A 23,754-nucleotide genomic window follows, 5' to 3' on the forward strand; every position below is an offset into this window, starting at 1 on the left:
GAGGAGTGGCTTTCCGCTTCCGATGTCCTTCGGCTATTTTTGGACTACGCCAAGTCTCCCGTCTCACAATTTCACACCATTTATATTATACATATGTATGTGTGTATAAAACACACATGCTAAACGTATAACACTTAAATCTTCAATTTAACAGATGTAATTGAGCTTTGGTTTAAAGGCTTTTTAATGCCATATCTGGTGAGCAAGTAAAAAATATATTTTTTAGATTTATACAATATTTAATCATTTTAATAAAATAATGATAACATACTGAATACATTAACATATTGAATGTATAGTACCAGAGAGACACTTTCTTTGTGATGACATACCCTTGCATTGTAGGGTGAAAGTAAAATTACCAAGTATAGTTTTAAAAATATTTATTTTAATAGGATTATTATATGTTCAAGGAAACTTGAGTTATGTCAACTATTGTGATTTGTTTAATTATTATTATGAAAACAATAGATTTTAATTAAGCCGAATGCTTAAATCTTTTGAAAAGAAATTAACATTCATTCATAACTTAATTTTGAGTCACTTAATTCATCTAAATAGTAAACCGATTAAAGTTTTATTAAAGTGTACTAGCAGTACACTTGATTTTTAATTGTACTTATTTTAAGAAAAATTTATTATTCAAATAAAATTTTTTTTACATCATGGGAAAAAATGAATGTACATTTTATTAATTTTTTGCTCTTTATATGTAAAAAATTTTTTTCATCAATTTACAAAATGTTCACATGGTTCATATAAATGCTATTATAACTGGCTTGCGTTATTTTTATGGCATTTTGCTTATTTTTCTGTAAAAAGAATATATTTAAAAGTTTTTATTAACGATACATAAATATAACTATAAAATGTTATATTCACAAAGTAAAAGCGTAAAGAACATCAATGAATATTGAAAATATATATATATATATATATATATATATATATTTATAATTTGTTTATTAAAATTTTAACAAAACAGGATGAAAAGTTGTAATCATCAAGCTCTAAAAAAAATTGAGCTTCAAGAGTACATACTGAATTATTAAATGTATATAAATAATTAACTTTTAATGTATCTATTTTACAGCATACTGTTCATTATCTTCAATAATGTATTCTATTTTTGTCCTTACATGATATTTGTTCTTTCAACAATTATAATTACTAATTTATTTTTACAGATTAAAGTATGGTATCAATTGCATGTAATACTCCATTTGTCGCTGGAATATTGGGTGTCACAATTTGTCCTTCGTTTACTCGGATTCGGCCTATGATGTATAAATAATGAGATTAAAAGGTAAATTATAATATTAAAACAATTTGATAAATTAATATTGATTAATTTTTAAAAATAAAAAAGAGTCTTCAAAAAATTGAATTTACCTCCATTTTTTTGGATCCGAAGAGTAAAATGCGGTTGAAGTGTATCCTTTTGATGGTAATACCTCATTCCAGCTGAAAATAAAGTAGTAGGCATTATGTGCCTCGCTACAATTGTTTTGGCTACTTCTTGACCATCAGCTTCTATCCATACTGGTCGCCCATTCTGAACTTCAAAAGCCGTAAATGCTGCATCAGTTGGTGCAAATACTGTATACGTTTTTGTTCCTGTTAAAAAATAAAAATTTTAATAACTTAAAATAAATTAAAACAAGTATTGTAAAAAATCAATTTCAATATAATAAAAATAAACAATTATCTGGAGCATGAAATCGGAGAGTTAGCATAAGTCAAATTAAATTTCAAACTTTTCCTAAAGATCACTAATTTAAAGCTATTCATATTGTATAAATTTTATAATTTAAAAAAAACGACGAATTTTTGAGATTTGCTTTAATTGAAATAAAAACTACTAGTACATTTGTAATTAATCATCCTTTAAATTCATTTTATAATTTTTTCAGCGATAATTATTTGTGAATATATCAAAGACCATTGTTTATATAATTTTCTTACCAATGAGAGTTTCATCTAACCCAGAAAATTGAAGCATTTTTATAAAAATTCCAAATCTTTGTTCTCGATCTGCAGCAAGTGTCTGCATCAAATCTCCTACTGGGAGTGGAAACATAACTCGGTCGACTGCATGTGCAATACCTTGAGGGATAATAATATCCTTTTTATTGGGAACAATTCTCGCTCCGTTTATTGTAGTGATCTGTTATATTTTAAAATATATATTATTTATGAGATCAAATACATTACTTATATAAATAATTTATTACTTGAAAGCTGTTTGCTTTAAAGATTTTATTCTTACTTGGATATCATTCCATTCATGATCATGCATATTATACAGATTCACTCGTAACTGAGTTCCTGCTAAACTTACTCCAGTCATTTCTTCTTGTAACGAATCTACTTTAAATGCACCTGGTATGACATGATGAAGTAGAAGCTGAAAAAAAAAAAATTAATTTTACTAACAAATATGTTAAATACAAACATCTACTATTATGACTAATGAACTATTAAATATATACCCCACTTAGAAGACGAGGATTTTCTCTAAATTTTTGTTCAGCTTTTTCAGGACCTCCTAATTGAATTAAAAGTGCTTTGAAAGCTTTGTCAGTTGGAACAAAAATAGTATATGGACCTAAAAAGTAATTTTAACGTTTATTACGTTAATTAAATACAATTTTGAATTTCCATATTGTTCGACATAAATATCCAACAATAAATTTACCTGTTTCATTCAGTACACTATCCAATCCAGATTGTCGAAGGTATTTAGCCATAGCAAAGAGACTTTCTTTTTTGAAAAAATTAGCAATTGATTCTTTATTCAAATTACTAAATGAATTTCTTCCTGATACATCATTGAAAATTAAATTTTCTGAAGCTACGTTATTTATTGCTCTAACTGTAGTGGATGGAGAACTCGGAGTTATTAAATTGGTGGTTATTGCTGAATTTGATTTATACTGAATAAGAGATGAAGTATGTGGCTCGAGAGTCGTACTAAAAAGTGGTGGAATAGTTGTCGAAATGGTTTCAAAAGTTGGAGCCAATGTTGGTATGAAATGGCTTCGTGGTTGAATCGATGATGATTCAAATTTAAAGTTTGATGCTGGAGAACTAGCGCTAGTTGAACTATGATTGGGAATAGAGTTTAAAATATTTGTAATAGATGTTGATGCAGATGATGCTGATGTTATATAATTATCAGTTGATAACACAGAATTCGGTAACGGAGTAGTTTGAGTTGTAAGTGCATTCACTGTTTCACTAAAAACAATTCAATTATTTTGGTTATTATTTAATAAAATAATCAAATTTCTTTGAAATACTAAAATAAAAAGTGAAAAGGATTTACTTAGTTTTCTTATACTTGATTACTTGTTCAAATTTTCTTAAAATAAACAATAAACGATTTTCTTCTTTTGATTTTTTAAGTATTTGTTTTTTAAGTAATAAAAAATAACAAACAATAGAAAAAATGTTTACTTACGACTGGTGTTTGGGAATATCTGAAAATCCAGATAATTTAGTACTTGATGATTCAGTGGATGATGGACGATAAGTAGTTGGTGTATCATCGACATATTTATTTTCAGCAGTGATTGATTTTTTATCAATATTTTTTGAGCTTGGAGGTAACTTTAGTTCTCCCTTCTTAATTTTATTTACTATTGAATCAATATCCGTACCAATCTCTTTCTCAACATTTCCTTTAATATCCTGTACTTTAAAAGTACCATCTAATTGTTCTTCAAGCACAACAAAGGTTATTTTTTTTTCAGATTGGTTTTGAATTGAAGGATGAGCTACTTTTTCTATCTTTCCATCTTTTTGCCTAAGAACTTCAAAATCTGCACCAGGAGGTACTATGCCTTTAGTTAATTCCTCAATAATTTCTTTAACAGGTTTCGTTGTAGTTGTTGATATGTTGGAATAAGCATCCAAAGCTTGAGTTACAGTTTGAAATTGACTAGATCCTTCATTAGGAATAATAGATGATAAACCGTTGTTAGCTTGAATAACTTGTAATTTTCTTCCATTCGGTAAAACTAAATCTCGCGTTGTCACATTTTTTTTATTTTCATTTTTACTACTGTCAAGAAGTGCAAGTTTAAGTTGCTTTAATAATAAATCATTTTCTAGACTTCTGGCTTTAGAACTTGTAGAATGTGAAGTTGGTTTTTCTGTTTGATAAATAATCTTTATTTGTTGATCAGATTTGTTGTTCTTTAAGAGATGAGGATGTTGTTGCTGAATCAGTGCTAAAATATCTTTAGGTATTGATTGAAATTTTTCTTGTGCTGATTCCTTAGTGATTCGTTGGTTTGTAGTACTTGTAGTTGTGGGTGTTGATGTAGATGTTGAAGAAGAGGTCGTAAATTTTTTTTGGTGAGTTGCAATAGCTTTCAAAAATATTTCCGACTCAGCTGGAGTAATTTTACGTGAAGATGGCGATGGTACGAGGACCGAAGCTGAAGTTGAAGTCTTTGTAGTAGTTGTAGTCGAGACTGTCGTTGGTCTGGGAGTAGTTGATGTTGCTCTAAATTGTTGCAGTCTTAGTAATTCTTGTTGCTTTTTTAGTTCTTGCTGCTCTAAGATCAACTGTTCTCTTTGTTTCCGTAATAATTCAAGTTCATGTTGTTTTTCCAAGTATGTTTGATAATTTAATTCCTCTTGAGGATTTTGAAAACCAACGAGTGGTAAATTGTTTGGAAATGAATTGAAAGAATTTATTGCTGGAGATGCAAAATTATATCGATTAGGTATTTGATATTGTGTTTGAGCTGTTTGGAAGAATTGATGACTATTTTGATCATGTTGTAGCGTTGGTTTAGATCGATCAACACGATATTTAGCTAATGATGGGAACGTAGTTGTTAGAGGATCAGATTTTGAAGCAATTTGGAATTGATCTGAAAATGTTATTGATTTGGGATCTGAACTAACAAAGTTTAACTGCTGTTGATGTTGTTGGATGTCATTAAAAATTTGTTGTTGTTGTACTGATGACAATTGAGGTCGAGAATCTGGGTTAAAATGCAACTAGAAAGAAAAATAAAATATTTTATAATTTTTTAATGAATATTTCGATTTCAAAAAAGTCTTGTCTTAGAATGTGACTTAATTTTTAAGAAAGTAATTTTAATAGATTACCTTTTATTTTGATTAAAATTAAATTTGTGAATAATGAAAAAGAAAAAATTTTTATCTGACGACTTTGGACTATAATCTACATCTAATTTTTATTTAAATTATAAAGCTGAAAAAATTAATAATTGCTTTAGAAATCTTCTACTATTTAACTGACTCAATCCATAAAACAATATTGCCAAATGAAATAGTGAACTTTCACTCTTCCAACTCTAAAAAATGCATTAATCTAAAAACAGTTAGTTAGTTTAAAAAAATTTTGCTTCCAAATAAAGTTTTTTGTAATGATAATAAATTGTTTAGTGAAATAAAAGAAAATAAATTTCTCAAGTTATTGTTATTTGATTGGTCGTTTTTAATTAATTTATAAAGTATTTATGTACACTGCAATTTATATGTTTTAAAAATTCATTCCGTATCATGGATTGTTTCAATAACTGTTGAAAATTTTTAATCAAGTTTTATTATGTAATATTAATGTTCTTATTGATAATATACTTGATTCATGTCATTGATTGATTACATATAATGTTTTACTTGTAATTTTGTGAAAATTATAAAACTTTATAAAGTGAAGCTCTTTTGAAAGTACTAATATCAAATTTATGGATTTAAATAATCAAATCTGAAAAAAATTGTATCAATTTAAATTATCTTATGATAAATAAGATGTGATAAAATCAATCAATTACTTGAATTAATGAAAAAATATCCACGTTAATAATTCAATTATTTTAAATTAATCATATAATGTATCTTTAATGAACAATTTTCTCACACGAGACATATATGATAAGTTAGTACTAAACTTCAATTACTTTATTCAACAAATTTTTTTCAAAGATTTCATAAAAATTATTAACAATACCATAAATTGTGACAAATATTCCTATAAATGAACAGTAACACCTTTTAATGCTTATATTATTGAAATAATATTTATTATTTGCAATAAAAAGGTTTTAAATTTTTTAATAAAATGTATACTACTATAATAATGATAATTCAAAATAATTAGTAAAACATATTAGAAATCTTGAAATAGTCAAAATTTTTATTTAAGACGTTTTGCTAACGATTATCGATGAATACTCGTTGAACAAACTAGATAAATATACAAGTCAGATTATTTGCATTGTAAAAATTCTATCAACAAGAAATAAGTTGTTTAGAAAGTTTCTTTAGCTACCATCATAAACACTCAGTGAAACGCGTTTCTCGAGTGTCTTCTGCTAGTGTATAAAAAACAATACTGAGAGTTCATGGATTCACACGAGCATCAAAATGATCTGCGTTTTTTGTCTTTTTATCTGTCATGAATATAATAAAAAATAATAACTTTGATAAAACGCAATGTTGTTTTTATTACCTATCTATTCATTTTTAACAGAGAAAAATGATGATGAAAAAATAATTAGAATAATAAAGTCATTAGAGCAATAAATAGTTGTAACATATTAGTTTATTACTCTTGTCTATCAATTAGAATATTTAATAAACGTTGCTCAATTAAATAATCTACTTTTAAAATGAAATAAATAAAGTACACTTTTATATGTAATCAAATCATATTTTCTTGCGTTGAAATTCACTAAAGAAGCTTCGGTAGAAATACATACACATAACTTGACTCGACCATTCACTGACCTATAAGTTGAACTAATTTCAAATAAATAAAATTGAATATTTGCGCTTCCTAATCTTATATAATAATTTATCAATTACGTGAGAGATTATTTACAATTTGTAAAATATTATAATTATTTATGAGTTTTTACTATAAATAATTGAAATAAGATGAATATAATATTCAAAAAAGTGTGTATGAGGTATGCTTTTGCTTAGAAATATAAAAAAAACATTTCATAAGTCTGTAATTAAAGGTCTGAATAAATATTGATGTTTAAATCGATGTTGATAAATGATATTGCAATATAAGATGTAAATCTGGAAGTAAATCACTTTTCTTGAAAATCTTGCTATACTAGTCTTTTTTACTTTTTGTAAGTGAAAGGGATGACCATATGTATACCACATGATCTTATATAGACTGATTCTCCCGATTTATTTCAGTTCATCTAGAATGTATATTTTTTACTTGTAGGGTATATCGATTGAAAAAAGTATTTTTTCAGGCTTTTTTTTAGAATTTTTGTTGAATATTTATTGTTTTATAACTCATTTGATGAATTATGTTCAATCTGAAAATTGAAGGCTTTGATCACTTGCCTCAAACATTACTCTTAAAAAAAGTTAATTCTTATAAAGCTTTTCGGAATTTCAATGGGAAACTAAAACATTTCAATAGGAACTTTGACTGTCAAAAAAAGTCTAATGGAAAAGGATCTATTTGAATCAAAATTTAGAACTATTAAGCAGGTAAGATTGCTTTTAACTTTTTGTATAGGAAATATTACTATTAAAAAGAGAAATACAACGTATAAAATGTTTTCGAGTGGCGGTAATTCTAAAATGGATTTGATGGTTTTCAATAAGTATTATATCTCCAAGTTTCTGAAGAAAACAATGAGATTGAAAAGGAGAATACAAAAAAAAATTTTCGCGCGACTATATTTCTTAATATAATTCATATATTTTCTAATTATACAAAGTATTGACAATTTTTTTGAAAATCAAAGTTTTCAAATATTTTCCTTTTAAATTTATTCTTGTTTTAGATATTTCTGAAATCTGTTGATATGAGAAATATTAATATTCTTAAACTGTAGTGAAATAAATTTCATACAACTATACATATTTTTTATAAAAAATTAAATTTAAATTGCTATTAGAAATGTAATATACTTAGTATTGATCTTATTTGTAAATCATAGTTATTTAATTTACTTTATCAATCATATTCTGTTCTAATGAATGGAATTAATTTAAAAAGTATGCTGCTGGTGAGTAAATATGCATTAATATTCTAAGTAAATTGAAAAACATCTCAAAACGTATATAGGGCTGATTGTTTTTTCCCTAGGTAGCCAAATGAAAGTATCAAGAGCACAGTTGCATTGTTGATGCTATGCAATCCTAATTTGAATCGTATGCATTGTACTACACTTACAATCATACTTAATATTTTTATAATTCATTCTATTTTCTTTCCCCTCATTTTTTTAATATTTTTTAAAATAAACTAATTTTACTATCTAAAAATTTTGTTAAATAAATAATTTATAGAGGAATACAGGGCAAGACTGCTTTTTCAATTTTTGGTAACTTAGTGAGGCAAAACGGATCTTCTGATGCTGTTGATACAAAAGTTAAGGTTGATATGAAAATATGCTTATCACTCAAATTACATTATTATATGTATAAGTCAAAAAAATGATTAAAGTTTAATTTGCAAACAAACTTAAACAGGAAGTAAATATGAAACAGGAAAAGTAATTAAAAATTCCCAGCAAGTAATAATATCTAAATAAGAATAAAAGTTGTCCCACGCTTTTCCTATAGTTCTTTTTAGCTACGTGCACGAGTGTTAGAATAAGAATGGGAATTAACGGGATAGAAATGAGTAGTATCAATCGTCAATGATTAGCAGTCTTTTCTCACATAATAATGAAACGGTTGTGTATGAAAGTGAAAAATAATTTAATATCTTCATAATTACTCTTACCGCAGTGCATGCATCTAAAGAGATATTCGTTTTATGTGATATGATACAAAAGACATCAATTAGTAAAAAAACCCATTTGGACGATAAATCATTTTTTGCATTCAAACTTATAATAGTGACAACTTAACTCAAAAAGATAAAAGAGTAGGCACCTCTAAGAATAATATATCAAAACCTAATTAAATTTAGAAATAATAAAAATAATCTTAAAACCAAATGTTGATTTTTCGATTTTCTAGAGCCAAAAAACGAGGGGACCGCGATAGTATGAATTTACCAAATCAATAACATGAAAAAAATATATATTTTTCAAAATTTTTTTTCAATCAATCATGTTCTGAATAAAAAGTTCTCCGCAGTCAGATAATTTTTTTCATTTTATGCATTTGACAATGAAAGATACTTTTTTTACGTGAATTTTTTCTTACGACTTAACAAGGTTAATATTGAAAAATTTTCCAAATTAGCTCTGAACAGTAAAATAATTTTGTTTTATTCTTTACTTCATTATCTAATAATATTTTTTTGAAAAAATTATTGAAAAACTGCAGAGTATAATGTTTCAAAATCATTTATTAAGTAACTCGAATTTTTTAACGTGAAAAACACTTTAATTTGACTTATAGAAAGCTTAGAAATGGAAATTATTATTTACCGGTTGTGAAGCCGTTTGTTGTTCTCTAGTTGGCAGATTAGCAGGAACAGCATCAGTTCCAATAAAATGATAAGAAAGAGTAAAAATAAAAATATTCCACAGAAAACACTTTAATTTGATATTCATTATTTTGATTATATTTTAAAATACTTCAAGTAAAAGATATAATACATAAAGATATTTAAAATTATAAATAATGAGATAATAAAATTTTTCACTTTTTAATGTCAAACAAAGAGAATGATTTAATCACAAAATTGCAGTACAAGTGAAAATATATTATCCTTTTCACAAGTGAAAAACACGTAAGTTCAAACGCAAGGTTCTTACTGCAAGAGATTGGAGAAGACACGAGAGTTTAACTGAGTTTTACACCACCAAGATATTACAGGAGAAGAGAAGTAAATGAATGTAGTCATAGGTGGGAGATTGGTGAATGTATAGTGAACTCTTACTTATTCTCATCACTTTTTTCCATTACATTTTTATATAATCAGGAGGAACTTTTTTAAAAGTATCAATTACACATCTTTTCGTCTGAAGACACTTTTATGGTATATAACTCATGTAATGTTTATCCACAATTAATACACCAACATAATTGATTGAATTGTGGAAAAAATTCAAATAAGGTAATTACTCTAAATTTGGTATTGTTGTTATTGTTGTTATTGTTGCTTCTATTTTTTACGTAAATGTAAAGATTTAATCAGTCGTTATACCATTCTTTTTTCAATAGATATTGCTTTTACGAGTTATCATATACGTACATTTATCTTAATTAATTAAAGTATTGTTAATAATTGGCAACTATCATTAAAAAGGAATATATAATAATTGAGTTGAAAAATTAAAAAGTATTCTTCAATCATAATTTAAAATTTAATACTCACTGATCAATTTTAACTTGTACCATAAGCTTTTCATTTTATTGATAAAACTATCTATTTTAAAATTACATCAGTTATTGTATTGGAGCAAACTCATAATTCTTTTTACACTCTTATCATATATTCTTATATTTTAAATTATAACGCTATGATGATTCTTTTACTAAAAATTGATTATTTCTTAAAAATATAATTAAGACTATAAAATATGAATATAATTGATATGTATGAGAATAATATTAATTTTTCGTAGAAAAAAAATATGCAAATATGACAGAGGAAAAGAAAAACAAATTAATACCAATTTATATTTATAATATGTGTTACAATCAAGTTTAAAACCCATAAGAAAGAAATTTAGTATTAATTAAATCTTTTTAAATGACTGCATTTTCGTATTCTGATCTCTTTAGAGTATTTTTTATTGCTTGTACTTAAAGACATTTTTAAAAATAAATAAAAATTCAAATGAAAGATTTGAAGTTTTATAGTGACTCATCATCAATTTTTTATTTAGAACATTTTTAATATAAATAGAAATTTGGGGTATAATTAACCAACTGCTCATCAATGAATTTTTTAGATGTACTGTGACCTTTTACATTGTTTAATGACCTCCTTTCGATTAATCTCGTAAGAAAACGACCTATATATATATGTATATACATGAAAAACTTTCTTTTTCACGTATTTCAAATGAAACATCCTAGGAAGGAATGCAGCCGGACATCCTTTCACCTTTCTTCTGATCGTAAAATCTCCGATCGTGGATGAATCGTTCTTCCTCATGAAAGAATCCAATATAATCAAATACTTTCGATTATGTATCGTAAAAACTTTTTATTTATTTGAATAAAATTTTAGTTAATCATTAATTTTCAATAATCTTGTACTATCTTTTATAATTTGAAAGATGATTTTTTTTCTCACCACAGTTAAAACATTGAAACACTTACAAATAAATGAAGCTTCATGACAAATGATACTTTTTTAAGTTTCATGTAAATTTTATTCAATTCTGAATATACGTTTTTTGCATTTAAAATTTTTTTCATCTTTTTCAAATGAATGAATGAATGAATGAATGAATGAATGAATGCGTATTGCGTGCAAAGTATTTTAATAACAGTGCCTTAACGTATTACTTGCTAAGGCATAGATAAAACAATATGTAAAACACTTTTAAAGAAAGACTTATTATTTAAAGATTATATAAGACAATGTTAATTAATGAAGGAATAAATTGTTAATAAATATGAACTGTGCACTGAAAAATATAAAAATAATCGTAAAATTAATTTTTTTGATGTGAAAATATTGGAGTACATTTTAATGCAATATTGCATCAACACAATTATATGTGTTGTAAGGTAATATGGAATTTGAATAATTAATTTCTTTAATTTCTCTTCACCTTAAGAACCGCTTATAAATGAAAGAAGACATTTACTTGTATTTAGTTGGAAAACTACATTGGTAAAAAGTATATTGATATTTTTTTAAATCACCAAAGTGAATAGTAAAATTGCATTGATAGGCATAAATTTGTAAATTACCTTATAAGATGGTAAAATTTTTTTTTCTGTTCCGTCATGATTCTTCCATTCTTCCATTTACGATCTCATAGAATAAAATTTAATTAAAAAAAACATTGATATTCGAATATTTATTTGAAAGAAAAACAAAACATTTTTATCGCCAATGTAAATCTAATTGATAAATATAAAAAGTGAACTGAAACAATTCACTTCGTAGCAGTTGACAGATCATGTGAAAAAATTAAAGAGAACGGGTATGTATTATAATAAAGTGCAAATAGGAGATCCATTCTATTATAACATTCACACGAAGTAATTTAAAGTATATTTAAAAATAACTGAGTCATTAAAAAAAAAAAAAACTTTATTATCATTTAAACAATTAATTTTTATTTTTTATAAAAAAAAAATAAAAAAATTCAATATATGTATATTAGAATAAAATAATTGAATTATGTCATAATACTTGTAATAATTTTATTTTTTTTTAAAATTTCCAACTTTTTAAACTTGTGAAAATCCCAAAAATTTATCCTGTGCTTTACATATCAACTTAATTATTTTGCTTTAAGAAATTTATGACATTTCTTAAATATATAATTTCAATATTCTTAATGGTTTTATTTCATTTAAATAAGTCTGAATAATAAAAGTTAATCAGTGTAATCAATAAAGAATTCAAGTTAACATTCAAGTATTTGAATGTATGATATTCAATAAAAACTAGATACAACACTGAAATGAAAATTTCAAAGTTAGTGTGAGAAAAAAGATGTTGAAACCTACCTACTTGCAGAGAATTCATTAGACCTAAAAACTTCTAGTCGGTAAAATATCTCTTTCAAATGACTATGATTTTTTACAGTAAATTCTTATCTGAATTATAAATTTCAAAGTAAAAATGGGCTACTTTTCTCCCTATACCAGTTATTTTTTATTTAAAAAGAAACAAATGATAAAATATGTATAATTTTTGATACCATTGATACTGATGTCATGAGATCTATTATTATTACCACTACTTTTCTTTTCTTTCTCTTTTATTTGTCTGTAAAAAATTAAATGTAGCAAGGCATAATTTTAAGTGTAATTTGCGGGTAAGCATTATATGAATGTTGCAAAGCAATCAGAGAAACGTTTATGTCTATTATATGTGAATACGGATGACAATAAACGAATATAGTGACAACATCGTAGAAGCTTTGCAAATATATTAACCAACCACTGAGTTTAAACAGTACACTTTCAAATTACAAAATAACCCGAGAAATAATAAAAACGAAAACAATTATTAAAAATTCATCATTTGTAAATTATTAATATAATATAAAATAATAATTTTTTAGTAAAGTACACTAAAATTATTATTATTATTATTATTATTATTATTATTATTATTATTATTATTATATTTTTATCACTTTCACTTTGAAAATAAATTAAAAGATATATTTAACATTTAAGTTAATTAATTAAACTGAAAGATTTGAAGACTAAAGTTATTTTTTATTCAAGAATAGTCATTAGATTTATTTCTGGATGCTCCACTACATCTGATGAAACAAGTAAAAGAAAGTGTTCACGTGAGAATTAAATTCTTAAAGTCTCTAATTTCTATCAAATTCTTGAATAGATGACATGAAGATTTGTAATTGTAGATAGTCCATTAATTCAAAATAACTATTAGTTATATATTTGAAAGTATATATTTATCAAATTATGTATATTTTAAAATATTGAAATGGCTCTCTCAAAAATTGGCCTTTCCATGGCTACTTTCCTTCACATAGTTGATAATAAAATAAATACCTACATATCTTTACTAGTCACCAACTCGTATAGGATATTATGATTTGCGGTTAATAAACAGTTAAATTTCAAAGACTCAAGTTGTATTACAAGTCTTCTATATCCTATTTCCATCTTTATCTCAAATATGAAAGTATAAAAGATGATCTTTACTTCCAGCTTATTTTCTAATATCATCTAATTGTAAAGATAATTAAGATTAGTAAACTCAATTAAGTAATAATATAAATGAATGGGACAAACATTAATAAATAAAGTTAATAGTAAGTATCTGTAAATCGAAAATTTTTTGTTAAATTGTGATTATGTTTTTTTGAACTATATTTTAAATCAAAAAAGTTTTGATAAACATTTTCATGTTTAGATACAAGTAAATTAAAGTATATTTTATTAATCATCTTAATGAATAAAAACAATAATCTAATTTAAATAATTAATCAATCTTTTAAGATAATCTCATAAAAATTTATGTAATTACATAAATTAGTTACAATTTATAATTTTTAACTTATCGATTAGGAATATAAGGAAAAATATTATTTCACTTGATAAGTCAGTTTCGAAAAACTCATCTAATTTAAAATATTTTTTGCTATAAATTACAATTTTAATGATATAAATAACGATACATATTGAGAAAAATAAAATATCGAATCTGATATAATAAAGTACTTTATTATAATAAAATTAAATAATGAAGATAATTAATTTATCTGAAGAGAGTGTTGTCTTGAACAATCTAAAATTAAACCTTCCATTTTTAGCTTTTTCATTCCTAACGTTAAATTTTTCGATTTTATTTTTCACCAACATATACACTTCTCAACAGTGAATTTCTATTCCAATCAAGTTCAATTTTCAAATATTTTTCAGTATTCCCATAGGTCTTTAGTGAAATTATAATTTCACCGATCTCAAATTCTATTCTTTACCACTTATTGGTTCTCAGAAGAATTTTTTTATCATTATATTTTATTAATATCTTCTTCATGAATATTTGACTCAAATTATTCAAGTTCAGATTAAATAATCTTATTTGATATTCATTTCACATCATACGTTGACCACTCAGTGGAGTATATTGAGTAGGCTGAGTCACAGGAATTGGTCCTACAGATCCTTGAATAGTAGGTGTTACATATTGGGGTGGTATTTGCATCCCTTGTGATGAAAATCTAAATAAGAGAAAAAAATTGAATAGTAAATTAATAAGATAAAAGTCAAAACTATTGTTAAATTTTATCTGTTTACGTAATTAATGTAAAAATATAATCTCTTTACCCCTGAGTATGATAAGGTAAAACTGGTTGTTCTACAGCCTGCACTTGAGTAGCACCAGCAGTATGTGGTTGCCCTTGATGGCCAGAAGTTGTTTGAGAAGTTGGTAATGTTTGATGATGAGGTAATGTTGATCCCTGTGATTGCAAGGATCTTGAAACTCCCATATGCAGAGGAGGAACTTGAGAATGAATAACAGAATTTGGACCTGTAGGTTGTCCTATAGGTTGAGTTCCAGGTGGTGGTTGATGAGAACCAGATGGCATGTGATATTGCTGTGATATTGCCATTCCTGAGATGTTATGAGCATTTATATATTCATTAGTTGGCAATCCTGTTACCGTTGATTGAAAGGCTCCCGGTGGTGGACCAGTTACTTGATTATAATTTGGGTGAGTTACCATTCCGTTGAACATCTAAAAAAGATCCATAAAATTATATTATTGCTTAAAAAAAGTAGAAAAAAAAAAAAATTTTTTTACTGTTCTCTTACGTGAGGCACATGATTAACATATGGTGGATACATATTCATATTCGATTGCATTTTTGGTAATGAGTTATACGTGGTTGTAACTGGTTCACGCATTAATGTATGGTAAAGATTAAGTGCATCTACTAAATCAGAGCTTAACTGAGTCAGTTGTGCATGACGTCGGTCAACTTTTTCTAGAGCTGTATCAATAAGTGGGCCCATAGCTGTCACTTGTTCTAAAAACAAAACAAAAATACAAACTGTAATAAATATTTATAATTATAAAAAAAAAAAAACACGCTTCATTCTTTTTTTTATTGAACTATCTTTAAGAAACATTCTACCTTCTAGATCAAGCATCTCTGGTGAATCATTTATTTCACTTTGAGGGTCTGCTTCATGAAGAAGATGTAAGAGCCTATCGATTTTAGATTCTTCAATTTCAACCTCAATAACTTCAGGCTCTTTTTTCAACATCTTTACGTCTACCTCTTCTGCAAATTGCACAGCTTTTTTTGTACCTTGTTCTAATTCTAAATAAAGTTTATATATTAATGAAATAAAAATAAAATTGACAAACTAAAAATATATGAACTTACTGGTTATATGATCAGGTTCTGCCGATAAATCTGCTGTAACAAAATTAGCTGGAAAGAGTCCTTCTATTTTACCTTTTGCACCTTTCCACCAATTAGCATCAGAGTCATCCAAAATACGAACTGAAATAATATTTTTTACTAATAGCTTGAATAATGAGTTTTGATTGTAATATAAAATTATCTGATTCACTTACTAATATCTCCTGCAGTAAAGCTTAATTCATTATCCTCTGCTGCTTCAAAGTCATACAAAGCACGAACTTTCCGACGTTCAGAAGTACTTGAGTTTGATAACGAGGTGCTCATATTAGGATATAAACTCGTCATTTTTACAGAAGCTGGAGAGCCATGAGTAGAACTAGACGAGTGTTGTTTATTTTCTTTCAATGACAATTCAATTGCTATAGAAAATTATAAAAAATTTTTTATTATTGTACTGATTATTAACATACTTATACTTATGATTTAAATTTAATTACCTTTAGCAAGATCTTGTTCTTCCTTGGAAGTGGATAAAGATGTTCCACAAGAATGTTTAGGCTACAAAGGAACATAGTAGAAAAATTTCTCATTCAACTTAATGGAAAATAATTTTCATTTAATTACCTCAGAAAGATGTGAAAAGTCATAACCTTCACTTTTTAATTTATTATATAAACTTGGAATAAGATGTAATTGCGGATCATTTTTAAAATCCTCTTCAGCCCATTTTTTCAATAAACTTTTCGTTTTATCAACAATTTTCTGTTGATTACGAGTCAGCAGTTTTTTTAATTCGCCTTCAAATTCTCTTGATGCAATTTCCAAATGGAAATTTTTACCACAGTTACTCGAACATGCATCTAAAAGCTAAAATAAAAATGGTTTCAAAATTAAAAATTCTACTATCAAACATTTATAAAATATACAAACTAACGATAAGAAATGGAAAAACGATTTTACATGAAATTAATTAATTGATTTCATCATTAATAATTAACCATGGGTCAATATTTCATGATGATTCATGAGTTACTTACTGTTATTGCTTGTATTACAATGTGAGGATCTTGGGCGTTTAATCTTTTTACTATTGCCTTTAAGCATTCTTTAGCTTTTTGCGGAGAATTTCCAACAGCATCACAAATTTCCAATATTAAAGCCCAATCTTCGGAAGTATTTTTTTCACTTGTAGCTTTCTCTATTAATTACCAAGTAAAAAAATATTTATTTAATGAAAATGATAAAAGTTGTTATAGTTTAAGAATACTTACCAACGTCAGTGTCAAAAGGAGACGACATTGAAAATAATCCCATTTTGTTAAATTTATCGAAACTGAAATTATATTAACAAATTCATCTGACATATATCAAAGAACACGTAAATAGAATGACAAATAGCATTCTAATCAACTAATAGTCCTCCATTTTTAACTTTCGTTTACAAAGAGAGCTGAAAAAGTGACATCTAGAGATTAGTTATATAACTAATTTTGGTGTCGAAATTTGAAATTAATTTTTTTTAATGACAACTTGGAACAAAAAATATGTACACATAATTTCAATCATAAATAAATTAAATTTTTAAAAAATTTGTTTATCAGTTCATTAAATTTATGTTAATTAATTTTAATTGAGAAAACATATTTGAAACAAATTTATATATTATAAAAATTTTTGAAACCTCATAAAAGTTTGTACATTTCAAAATTTTAATATTTTACATTTTAAAATTACGAAAGAGCTTTAGGCTGTGTTTATTACTCTTTTTTTCAAAATGGTTGAGGAGACAAAATCATATTCAATATAAAAACAAAAATGTACACTAGAGTCCCTTGAGAAAGAGTCTGGCAAGACGACGCCATATTGCTCAAGTCCTGCCTAAATACCCCTAAGAACTTGAGGGACTTTAGTCCTGCCGGACTTTATCTTGCCAGACTCTATATTAAGGGACTCTAATGTGCGCCATCATATAGCGCATATCACACGACTGTTTGCATTGACATGATTGTGCGCATATGTGTGTAACTTGACGAGTGAACACAACCCCAATATGTCTACTACAGTCTATCACGCATGCGTTTTGACATGTCATATCTTTATTTTTGATTTTGTATCAATTTTCTTGTATCTTATAGAATAACGGGGAGTGACGCTTTAGTTTTACATGCCTTATTTAATAAAATTTCATCTTTAATTATAAATTATTACTATAAAACCAGTAAGTATTAAATAAAAACAAACTTCAAACGTGTTCCACAATCTACTCTAAAAAAGAGTTTTTACATCCCTATAGATCTCAAAAATGGTAAGTTTTGTAATAAAATATTGGTACATTATATTCAATTGTTTCAATCAATTACTGACATATTCATAATTTTAGATGAAAATTAAAGATATCGATTTATCGTTTTTTAGTCTTTTGGTGAAAAAATAGCTTCGATTATGGAGAGACCTGGACAAGATCCCGTGTCCAAGGATGACGTTCCTTGGTGGATGAAATATGCAGGTCGGGGCTTAGGCACAATTGGGAGTCTCAGTAAGTTTGATAGAAGTTAACTTTAAATTGTTAAAAAGAAATTTTATTAAACGCATAATATGATATCTTAAATAACTTGTGATTTCTAATAACGTTTCTCCTTTGTTTTCAGTTGCAATATTTTTAGGAGCATGGATGTGTGTTGGTGTAATTGTAGGCTCAGTTATGTGTTTTATTAGTGGAATGTGGCAAATGGTCGCAGGATTTTTAGTTGTGACCGTTGAAGCACCGTGTTGCTGTATGTTTATTGATTTTGTACAAAATCTAAGTGATTGGGTTGAACGAAGACCTCATTGGAATCGTGCTGCTGGATATTGTCTGTAAGTAATATATTTTTTCACAAACATTTATCAGAAAGTAAAAATAAGTCTTAAATAAAATAATCAATAATAAATGTAAAAAAAAAAATTATTTTTCTACAGAATTGCTTTGCCGCCGGTATTTTTTTGTCCATCATTAAGTAGTATACTTGGAAGTGGATTAATATTTGCAACAGGAATAATTTATGGATTAATGTCCGTTGGAAGAAAGTAAGTACAAAAAAATAATTTTTAATTAAATTGCCATCTTGTTTTCATGATTAATATATATTTATATTGAAATATGCTTCCTACTAATAAATATGTGTATGCGAGATTTTTTTAATGTATGTTAAATTATTTAAACTCTTTTACAAAATTTAACCAATGAAATCTTGGCTTACATTAGACTACATTTAAAAAACGGATTTAAGTGATTTATGTTGTGATCATATGATAAGAAAAAAATTATTATATACGTTCATTAATACGTTATTAATGACTTGGAGACAATTATATTCAAAAATGCATATAGTTTTCAATTTCTAAATGTCTATTTTAAAATTAATGATTTATGTAGTATATTAATAAATAAATAATTAATAACTAACAAAAATGATAGAGGGTCAAGACCAGACCCTACAGGACTGGCTTCACCAAATGGTATGACTTCTCCTCAAGCAACCGCACCACCAACAGATCATCATACTACTTTAATGGAAGATCCAGATGTGTGGCGACCAACATAAACTACTGTTAAAAACTGTCATTTTATTACAAAGGCAATCATAAACCTATTAATACCGTTAGAAAATTAATTTATGCACGTTATAATATTTGCTTTGCTTTCTCTTGTTTTATTTTTATTTATTAAATTGGTGTTTTCTCTTATTAAAATAATATAGCTTGATAATTATAACAGTTGATTATGAACCAATTTCTTTTTATAATTTTCAATTACAATTTTACTAATTTAATTTTAAAACTAATCATTTCCAATTCATCTTGAACTTTTTTGTTGTATATTATATTCACTCTATTTTATTTTATCTTATGATATTGATTTTTATAACTTCTTACTTCTTAGTAGCTTAACTTCTGAGATTTAATCTTTTTCTAAATTCGATCTTTATAAAAAAGGATAAATATGTACCATTTATTTTTATTGAAAAACTTTTATTTAGCTGATTAAATATCAAAATATTTGAGAAAAATTTTTAGCTTAACAAACACACTTGGCCTTAATTGAAAGATATTTTTTAATAAACAATAAATACTTATCCTTTGTACGGTTTCTTAGATATACATTTCCTTTATATACTCAAATATCTATTACAAATTCCCTGTTTATAAAGATAAATATATTTTTAAATTGTTACGTTAACATTTTAGGGCTCCGTTGGAAGAAATGAGATCGGCAGCATCGAGTTCTCAAAACCCTCCATCTAATATGAAAGCAAGTTTAGTTGAAAATGTTCAGCCTATAGGATTTTCTTCAAAACCAGATAGTAATGTTTGACGCTTTAGATTATTTCAAATAACATTAATTAATTTAATTCAATTTTTATTTTTATTTTATAATGAAAAAAACTTTGATAATTTGAATGTCAGCAAAGAATTATTATAATGAAAATTTACGTTATTTCTCTAGTCGTATACTATTTAACTCGTATTCAATCAATATAATAAAATTAATGAAAATATTATGTAAAAAGGAAGATTAAGCTGACATTTCGTATTAGATTTTAAATAATATTAGTATTAAGAAGATTTGTTGAATTTATCTATACATTGAATACTTTCAATTAGTCGTAGATACAACAAAATTTTTTTTAAAAGCAAAAAACTGCCTCCCAAGTATTCCATTAAAACTAGAAAAATTTAAATTTTTGATAATTGTTATAAGTTACTGCTTAAAAATTTGGTCCTAATTTATATGAATTAAATGAATGATTGGTCTGTAATTTCACATATAAAAAAATTTTAAGCAATTTGTTGTTAATGCAAGTTAGTTAGTTACATATACGAATATTCAAAATATTTACAGTGAGCGGAAATTAATTAAATTTTTATTTACAATATTTATCCAAAAAAAAAAAAAAAAACAATAATTTATTTGCATTTATTAAAGAATAAGAGATTTTTAACCTTAATATTTATTTAACAACATAAATCTTCTTTACGTTTATTCACTCGTAAATATTTTTTACATTCAAAATACTTTTTAAAATAAAAGTAATCAATTGAAATTCCAATTACGTTAGTAAAATCTTCCGGTAAAATTTATGCCAACATTGAAAAATTTTGAAAAATTTTATCTTTTTACAAATATTAATTTTAGATTATTCTGAGAAATCATACTTATTGTATAATAGTTTTTAAATTTGTAATTGTTTTACTATTGTTAATTATTATATCTTCCATACTGATGGAAATACTATTTAACGATTGTTTTTCTCTAATTCAATACTGAATGGAGCTCAGCTATCTTTCTTTTACTTATGACGTATTTCAAACTGAGGTTCATACTCTTTACATTTCAGAAATCACATATTTTATAACGAATTTATCTTAATTGATTAAAAATTTATTTCAAATATTCTTTATTGTTAAGAAATAAAATCGAAAGCAGATAATAACAGTGAAGAAATGACTTCTTTTATCAACTCCTGTATTATTATCTTTCAGAATACGTGTTTATATTAAGTTAGTTTGAAAAATTCAATTAAACAGAATCTGTTTTGTTCTCGGTTTACTTTGTAATTTTTATTTAACTGAGCTCAATATTTATGACGTATTTATTTCATAATTTTTGATATAATTTAAAGAACATAGTATAATATATGATGATTACTTATAAAAGACAACTTAATGTTGAATTAGAATAGAAAAAAAAATTTAGTACGAAATAAATGAAAACTTATCTGTAATGTTGAAACGATTAACTAATGAACATATCGAATGATATATTGAAGAATATAGTAAATTTATTATAAAATCATCAAGTTGCGTTTACATATACGAAAATTTACAAATCTGAACACTTGTCAACTATGCTAATAGAAATTTGAATAATTATATGAAGGCCTCATTTTCATTATTATTTAATTGTTGATTATATAAAGAGAAATTATTCTTGGATATTTCTTTACGAAAAAAATATGCCTTATGCAAATATTTAGAATTTTTTAAATTGTAAATATAATTAAATATTCCTTAAACGAATGTTTACTAAATTTATCATGAGAATTTTTTAGTGAATTATTTTGTTTGTATACAAATTTTATTTTATCATTGTTATATTAGTTCCTTTTTACACCATCGTAACAAAAATTTCTTTACTTCAAATCAACATTTATGTTCTTCTAATTTCTTCTAGCTATGTATTGTTTACGTGAAATTACAAAAATATATTGAAAAAAATTATACCTAAATAAATATATATCTTAAGAAAATAATGTTAATTTAACGTATACCTTTGATTTCATGGTAGTTGAAAAAAATAATTGATATGTACAAATATAATTTGAGTAGCACGCGACATACTTACTTTTATTCATTGATCGTGTGTATGTTCAGAATGTGAGTAGCATGTTAATTAATATTTGGTTTTCTTGTCTTTGAAAAAAAAATGTATTTAAAGAGAACATTTTATGAACGTTAAATTTTCATTGGAAACTATCCATAAATAGATTTATAATAAAAAAATGATCATTATATGCAATAAATATTGTAGATTAAAAATGTCAATAAATGTTATATTATAAAATACAAATATATGTATATGTATTCACTATATACATATTTGTAATGAATTTTAGAATTATAAACAATAAAATTTTCGGAATTACTTTAAACAATTTTGATTGATACATCATATTATTCTATACATAATTACATAAATAAACTTAATTTTAATTATGTATAATGAGTAGTTTTTTAGAATGAATCGTTAATCGATACATTGAGATATTCTGGCGAAATCTGTCGAGGACTGCGCCAGAATAAGAGATAAAATAATAAATTTTTGGGTTGTTTTGACCTTGAATGTCCAATTACTCTTTTCTAAGATGTCGAATAAATTTTTACAGGGTACTCGGAATGTCAAATTATTCTTTCCCGGTAAAACTATTTGTTACCCAGTTGCTTGTTAGTGCTGAACTATGTATGCGTATGCTCGTCTTCATTTACCTTTCGAGGTTGCTTAAAGGAGACGTTGATTATATTTGAAATACGACGCAGAATAAGCAATGGAATGCAATTTGAAGGTATATCGAATTTATCAAACAAATGTCCAAATATAGTTGGACCCGTCAACGACGTGAGGATGATGTTTTGGATCCTTTATTAGAGATATTCCACTCAGCTTCCGAATGATAGTCTCTCGATACTCTCTTAAGATCTTGTAATGCATGCAAACCTTACTGACCTAAAGGGTGGTAAAACGCGGAATAATTGTGTCCACAATTACAATAACCTTGTCTTTATTTCTCCTCTCTACTCTGTTAAAGCAAAAGGGGATTATTCCCTACCAGTTAAGATAGTTTTAGACTCTAATAGTAATATAATTACAGAATTATGATGAGATAACTTAAGACTATTTATCATATGGGTACGAGCCAGAGTTTAGCAGAAAGAGTTACAATTATAATTCTTAAACAACGCTAGCGTCGCCAAATACCCTGTATAAGTGACTTGGCGTGACTGTTAAGATTTTATAAAAGCATGAAATTGTGAAAATATTGAAAATATTTAAGCCAATTAATAAATAACAGTCACGCCAAGTTTTTGGTTGTTATGCTTATTGTGCCATTAAACGTACTAAATTTTTTTTCAAAAAAAAAAAAAAACCGAAGAAAATAATTCATTTTAAATATTGTTGATTTGTAGATTTAAATAATTGGCGTTTAATGATTTTAGGACTTTTTGTAATTTCATCATTGTCGT

At 25.7% G+C, this 23,754-nt stretch overlaps 3 protein-coding genes and 1 long non-coding RNA gene across 5 annotated transcripts; 2 read left to right on the top strand and 2 right to left on the bottom strand.

The window, feature by feature from the left end:
• Window positions 1–105: 105 nt before the first annotated feature.
• On the top strand, window positions 106–1,550 carry LOC118070727 (uncharacterized). Its single transcript, XR_004690801.1, has 3 exons — window positions 106–198; window positions 1,188–1,306; window positions 1,415–1,550. It is a non-coding gene; the product is annotated as an uncharacterized lncRNA (long non-coding RNA).
• On the bottom strand, window positions 1,089–9,708 carry LOC118070726 (uncharacterized). Its single transcript, XM_035089507.1, has 8 exons — window positions 9,405–9,708; window positions 3,464–5,016; window positions 2,699–3,240; window positions 2,493–2,608; window positions 2,270–2,407; window positions 1,966–2,167; window positions 1,393–1,617; window positions 1,089–1,277 (listed from the first exon to the last, which is right to left on the bottom strand). Exons 1-8 carry the CDS (start codon window positions 9,528–9,530, stop codon window positions 1,189–1,191), a joined length of 2,991 nt encoding a protein of 996 aa, XP_034945398.1. The 5' UTR covers window positions 9,531–9,708; the 3' UTR covers window positions 1,089–1,188.
• Window positions 9,709–14,209: 4,501 nt separating this feature from the next.
• Window positions 14,210–17,422, bottom strand: Stam (signal transducing adaptor molecule). Its single transcript, XM_035089485.1, has 10 exons — window positions 17,244–17,422; window positions 17,010–17,170; window positions 16,597–16,839; window positions 16,470–16,530; window positions 16,185–16,391; window positions 15,991–16,110; window positions 15,736–15,924; window positions 15,413–15,627; window positions 14,923–15,335; window positions 14,210–14,816 (listed from the first exon to the last, which is right to left on the bottom strand). The coding sequence occupies exons 1-10, from the start codon at window positions 17,284–17,286 to the stop codon at window positions 14,690–14,692; spliced, it is 1,779 nt and encodes a 592-aa protein (XP_034945376.1). The 5' UTR covers window positions 17,287–17,422; the 3' UTR covers window positions 14,210–14,689.
• Window positions 17,423–18,016: 594 nt separating this feature from the next.
• On the top strand, window positions 18,017–20,798 carry fwe (Calcium channel fwe). 2 transcript variants are annotated; one of them, XM_035089489.1, is made up of 6 exons: window positions 18,017–18,277; window positions 18,388–18,508; window positions 18,621–18,828; window positions 18,931–19,038; window positions 19,430–19,589; window positions 20,200–20,332. In XM_035089489.1, exons 1-5 carry the CDS (start codon window positions 18,275–18,277, stop codon window positions 19,554–19,556), a joined length of 567 nt encoding a protein of 188 aa, XP_034945380.1. In that variant the 5' UTR covers window positions 18,017–18,274; the 3' UTR covers window positions 19,557–19,589; window positions 20,200–20,332. The 2 variants fall into 2 exon arrangements, with proteins under 2 accessions (XP_034945380.1, XP_034945381.1); XM_035089490.1 differs by lacking the exon at window positions 19,430–19,589 and having other exon boundaries at window positions 20,200–20,798.
• The last annotated feature ends 2,956 nt before the right edge of the window (window positions 20,799–23,754 follow it).

Source organism: Chelonus insularis, unplaced genomic scaffold (assembly GCF_013357705.1).
Source record: "Chelonus insularis isolate UGA/USDA-ARS -01 unplaced genomic scaffold, ASM1335770v1 contig_67_pilon, whole genome shotgun sequence".
NCBI classification, from domain to species: Eukaryota; Metazoa; Arthropoda; class Insecta; order Hymenoptera; family Braconidae; genus Chelonus; species Chelonus insularis.

Excerpts from the sequence above, each read along its gene's own strand:
- Stam (XM_035089485.1), bottom strand. The coding sequence starts at position 17,286 with ATGGGATTATTTTCAATGTCGTCTCCTTTTGACACTGACGTTG. Across the intron at positions 15,925-15,990 it reads AGAACCTGATCATATAACCA|AATTAGAACAAGGTACAAAA; the intron begins GTAAGTTCATAT and ends AACTTTATTTAG. Across the intron at positions 14,817-14,922 it reads TTACCTTATCATACTCAGGG|ATTTTCATCACAAGGGATGC; the intron begins GTAAAGAGATTA and ends TCTCTTATTTAG.
- fwe (XM_035089490.1), top strand. Across the intron at positions 18,829-18,930 it reads CGTGCTGCTGGATATTGTCT|AATTGCTTTGCCGCCGGTAT; the intron begins GTAAGTAATATA and ends ATTTTTCTACAG. Across the intron at positions 19,039-20,199 it reads TTAATGTCCGTTGGAAGAAA|GGCTCCGTTGGAAGAAATGA; the intron begins GTAAGTACAAAA and ends TTAACATTTTAG.
- LOC118070726 (XM_035089507.1), bottom strand. The coding sequence starts at position 9,530 with ATGAATATCAAATTAAAGTGTTTTCTGTGGAATATTTTTATTTTTACT. Across the intron at positions 5,017-9,404 it reads AACAAACGGCTTCACAACCG|TTGCATTTTAACCCAGATTC; the intron begins GTAAATAATAAT and ends TTTTCTTTCTAG. Across the intron at positions 1,618-1,965 it reads GTTAGATGAAACTCTCATTG|GAACAAAAACGTATACAGTA; the intron begins GTAAGAAAATTA and ends ATTTTTTAACAG.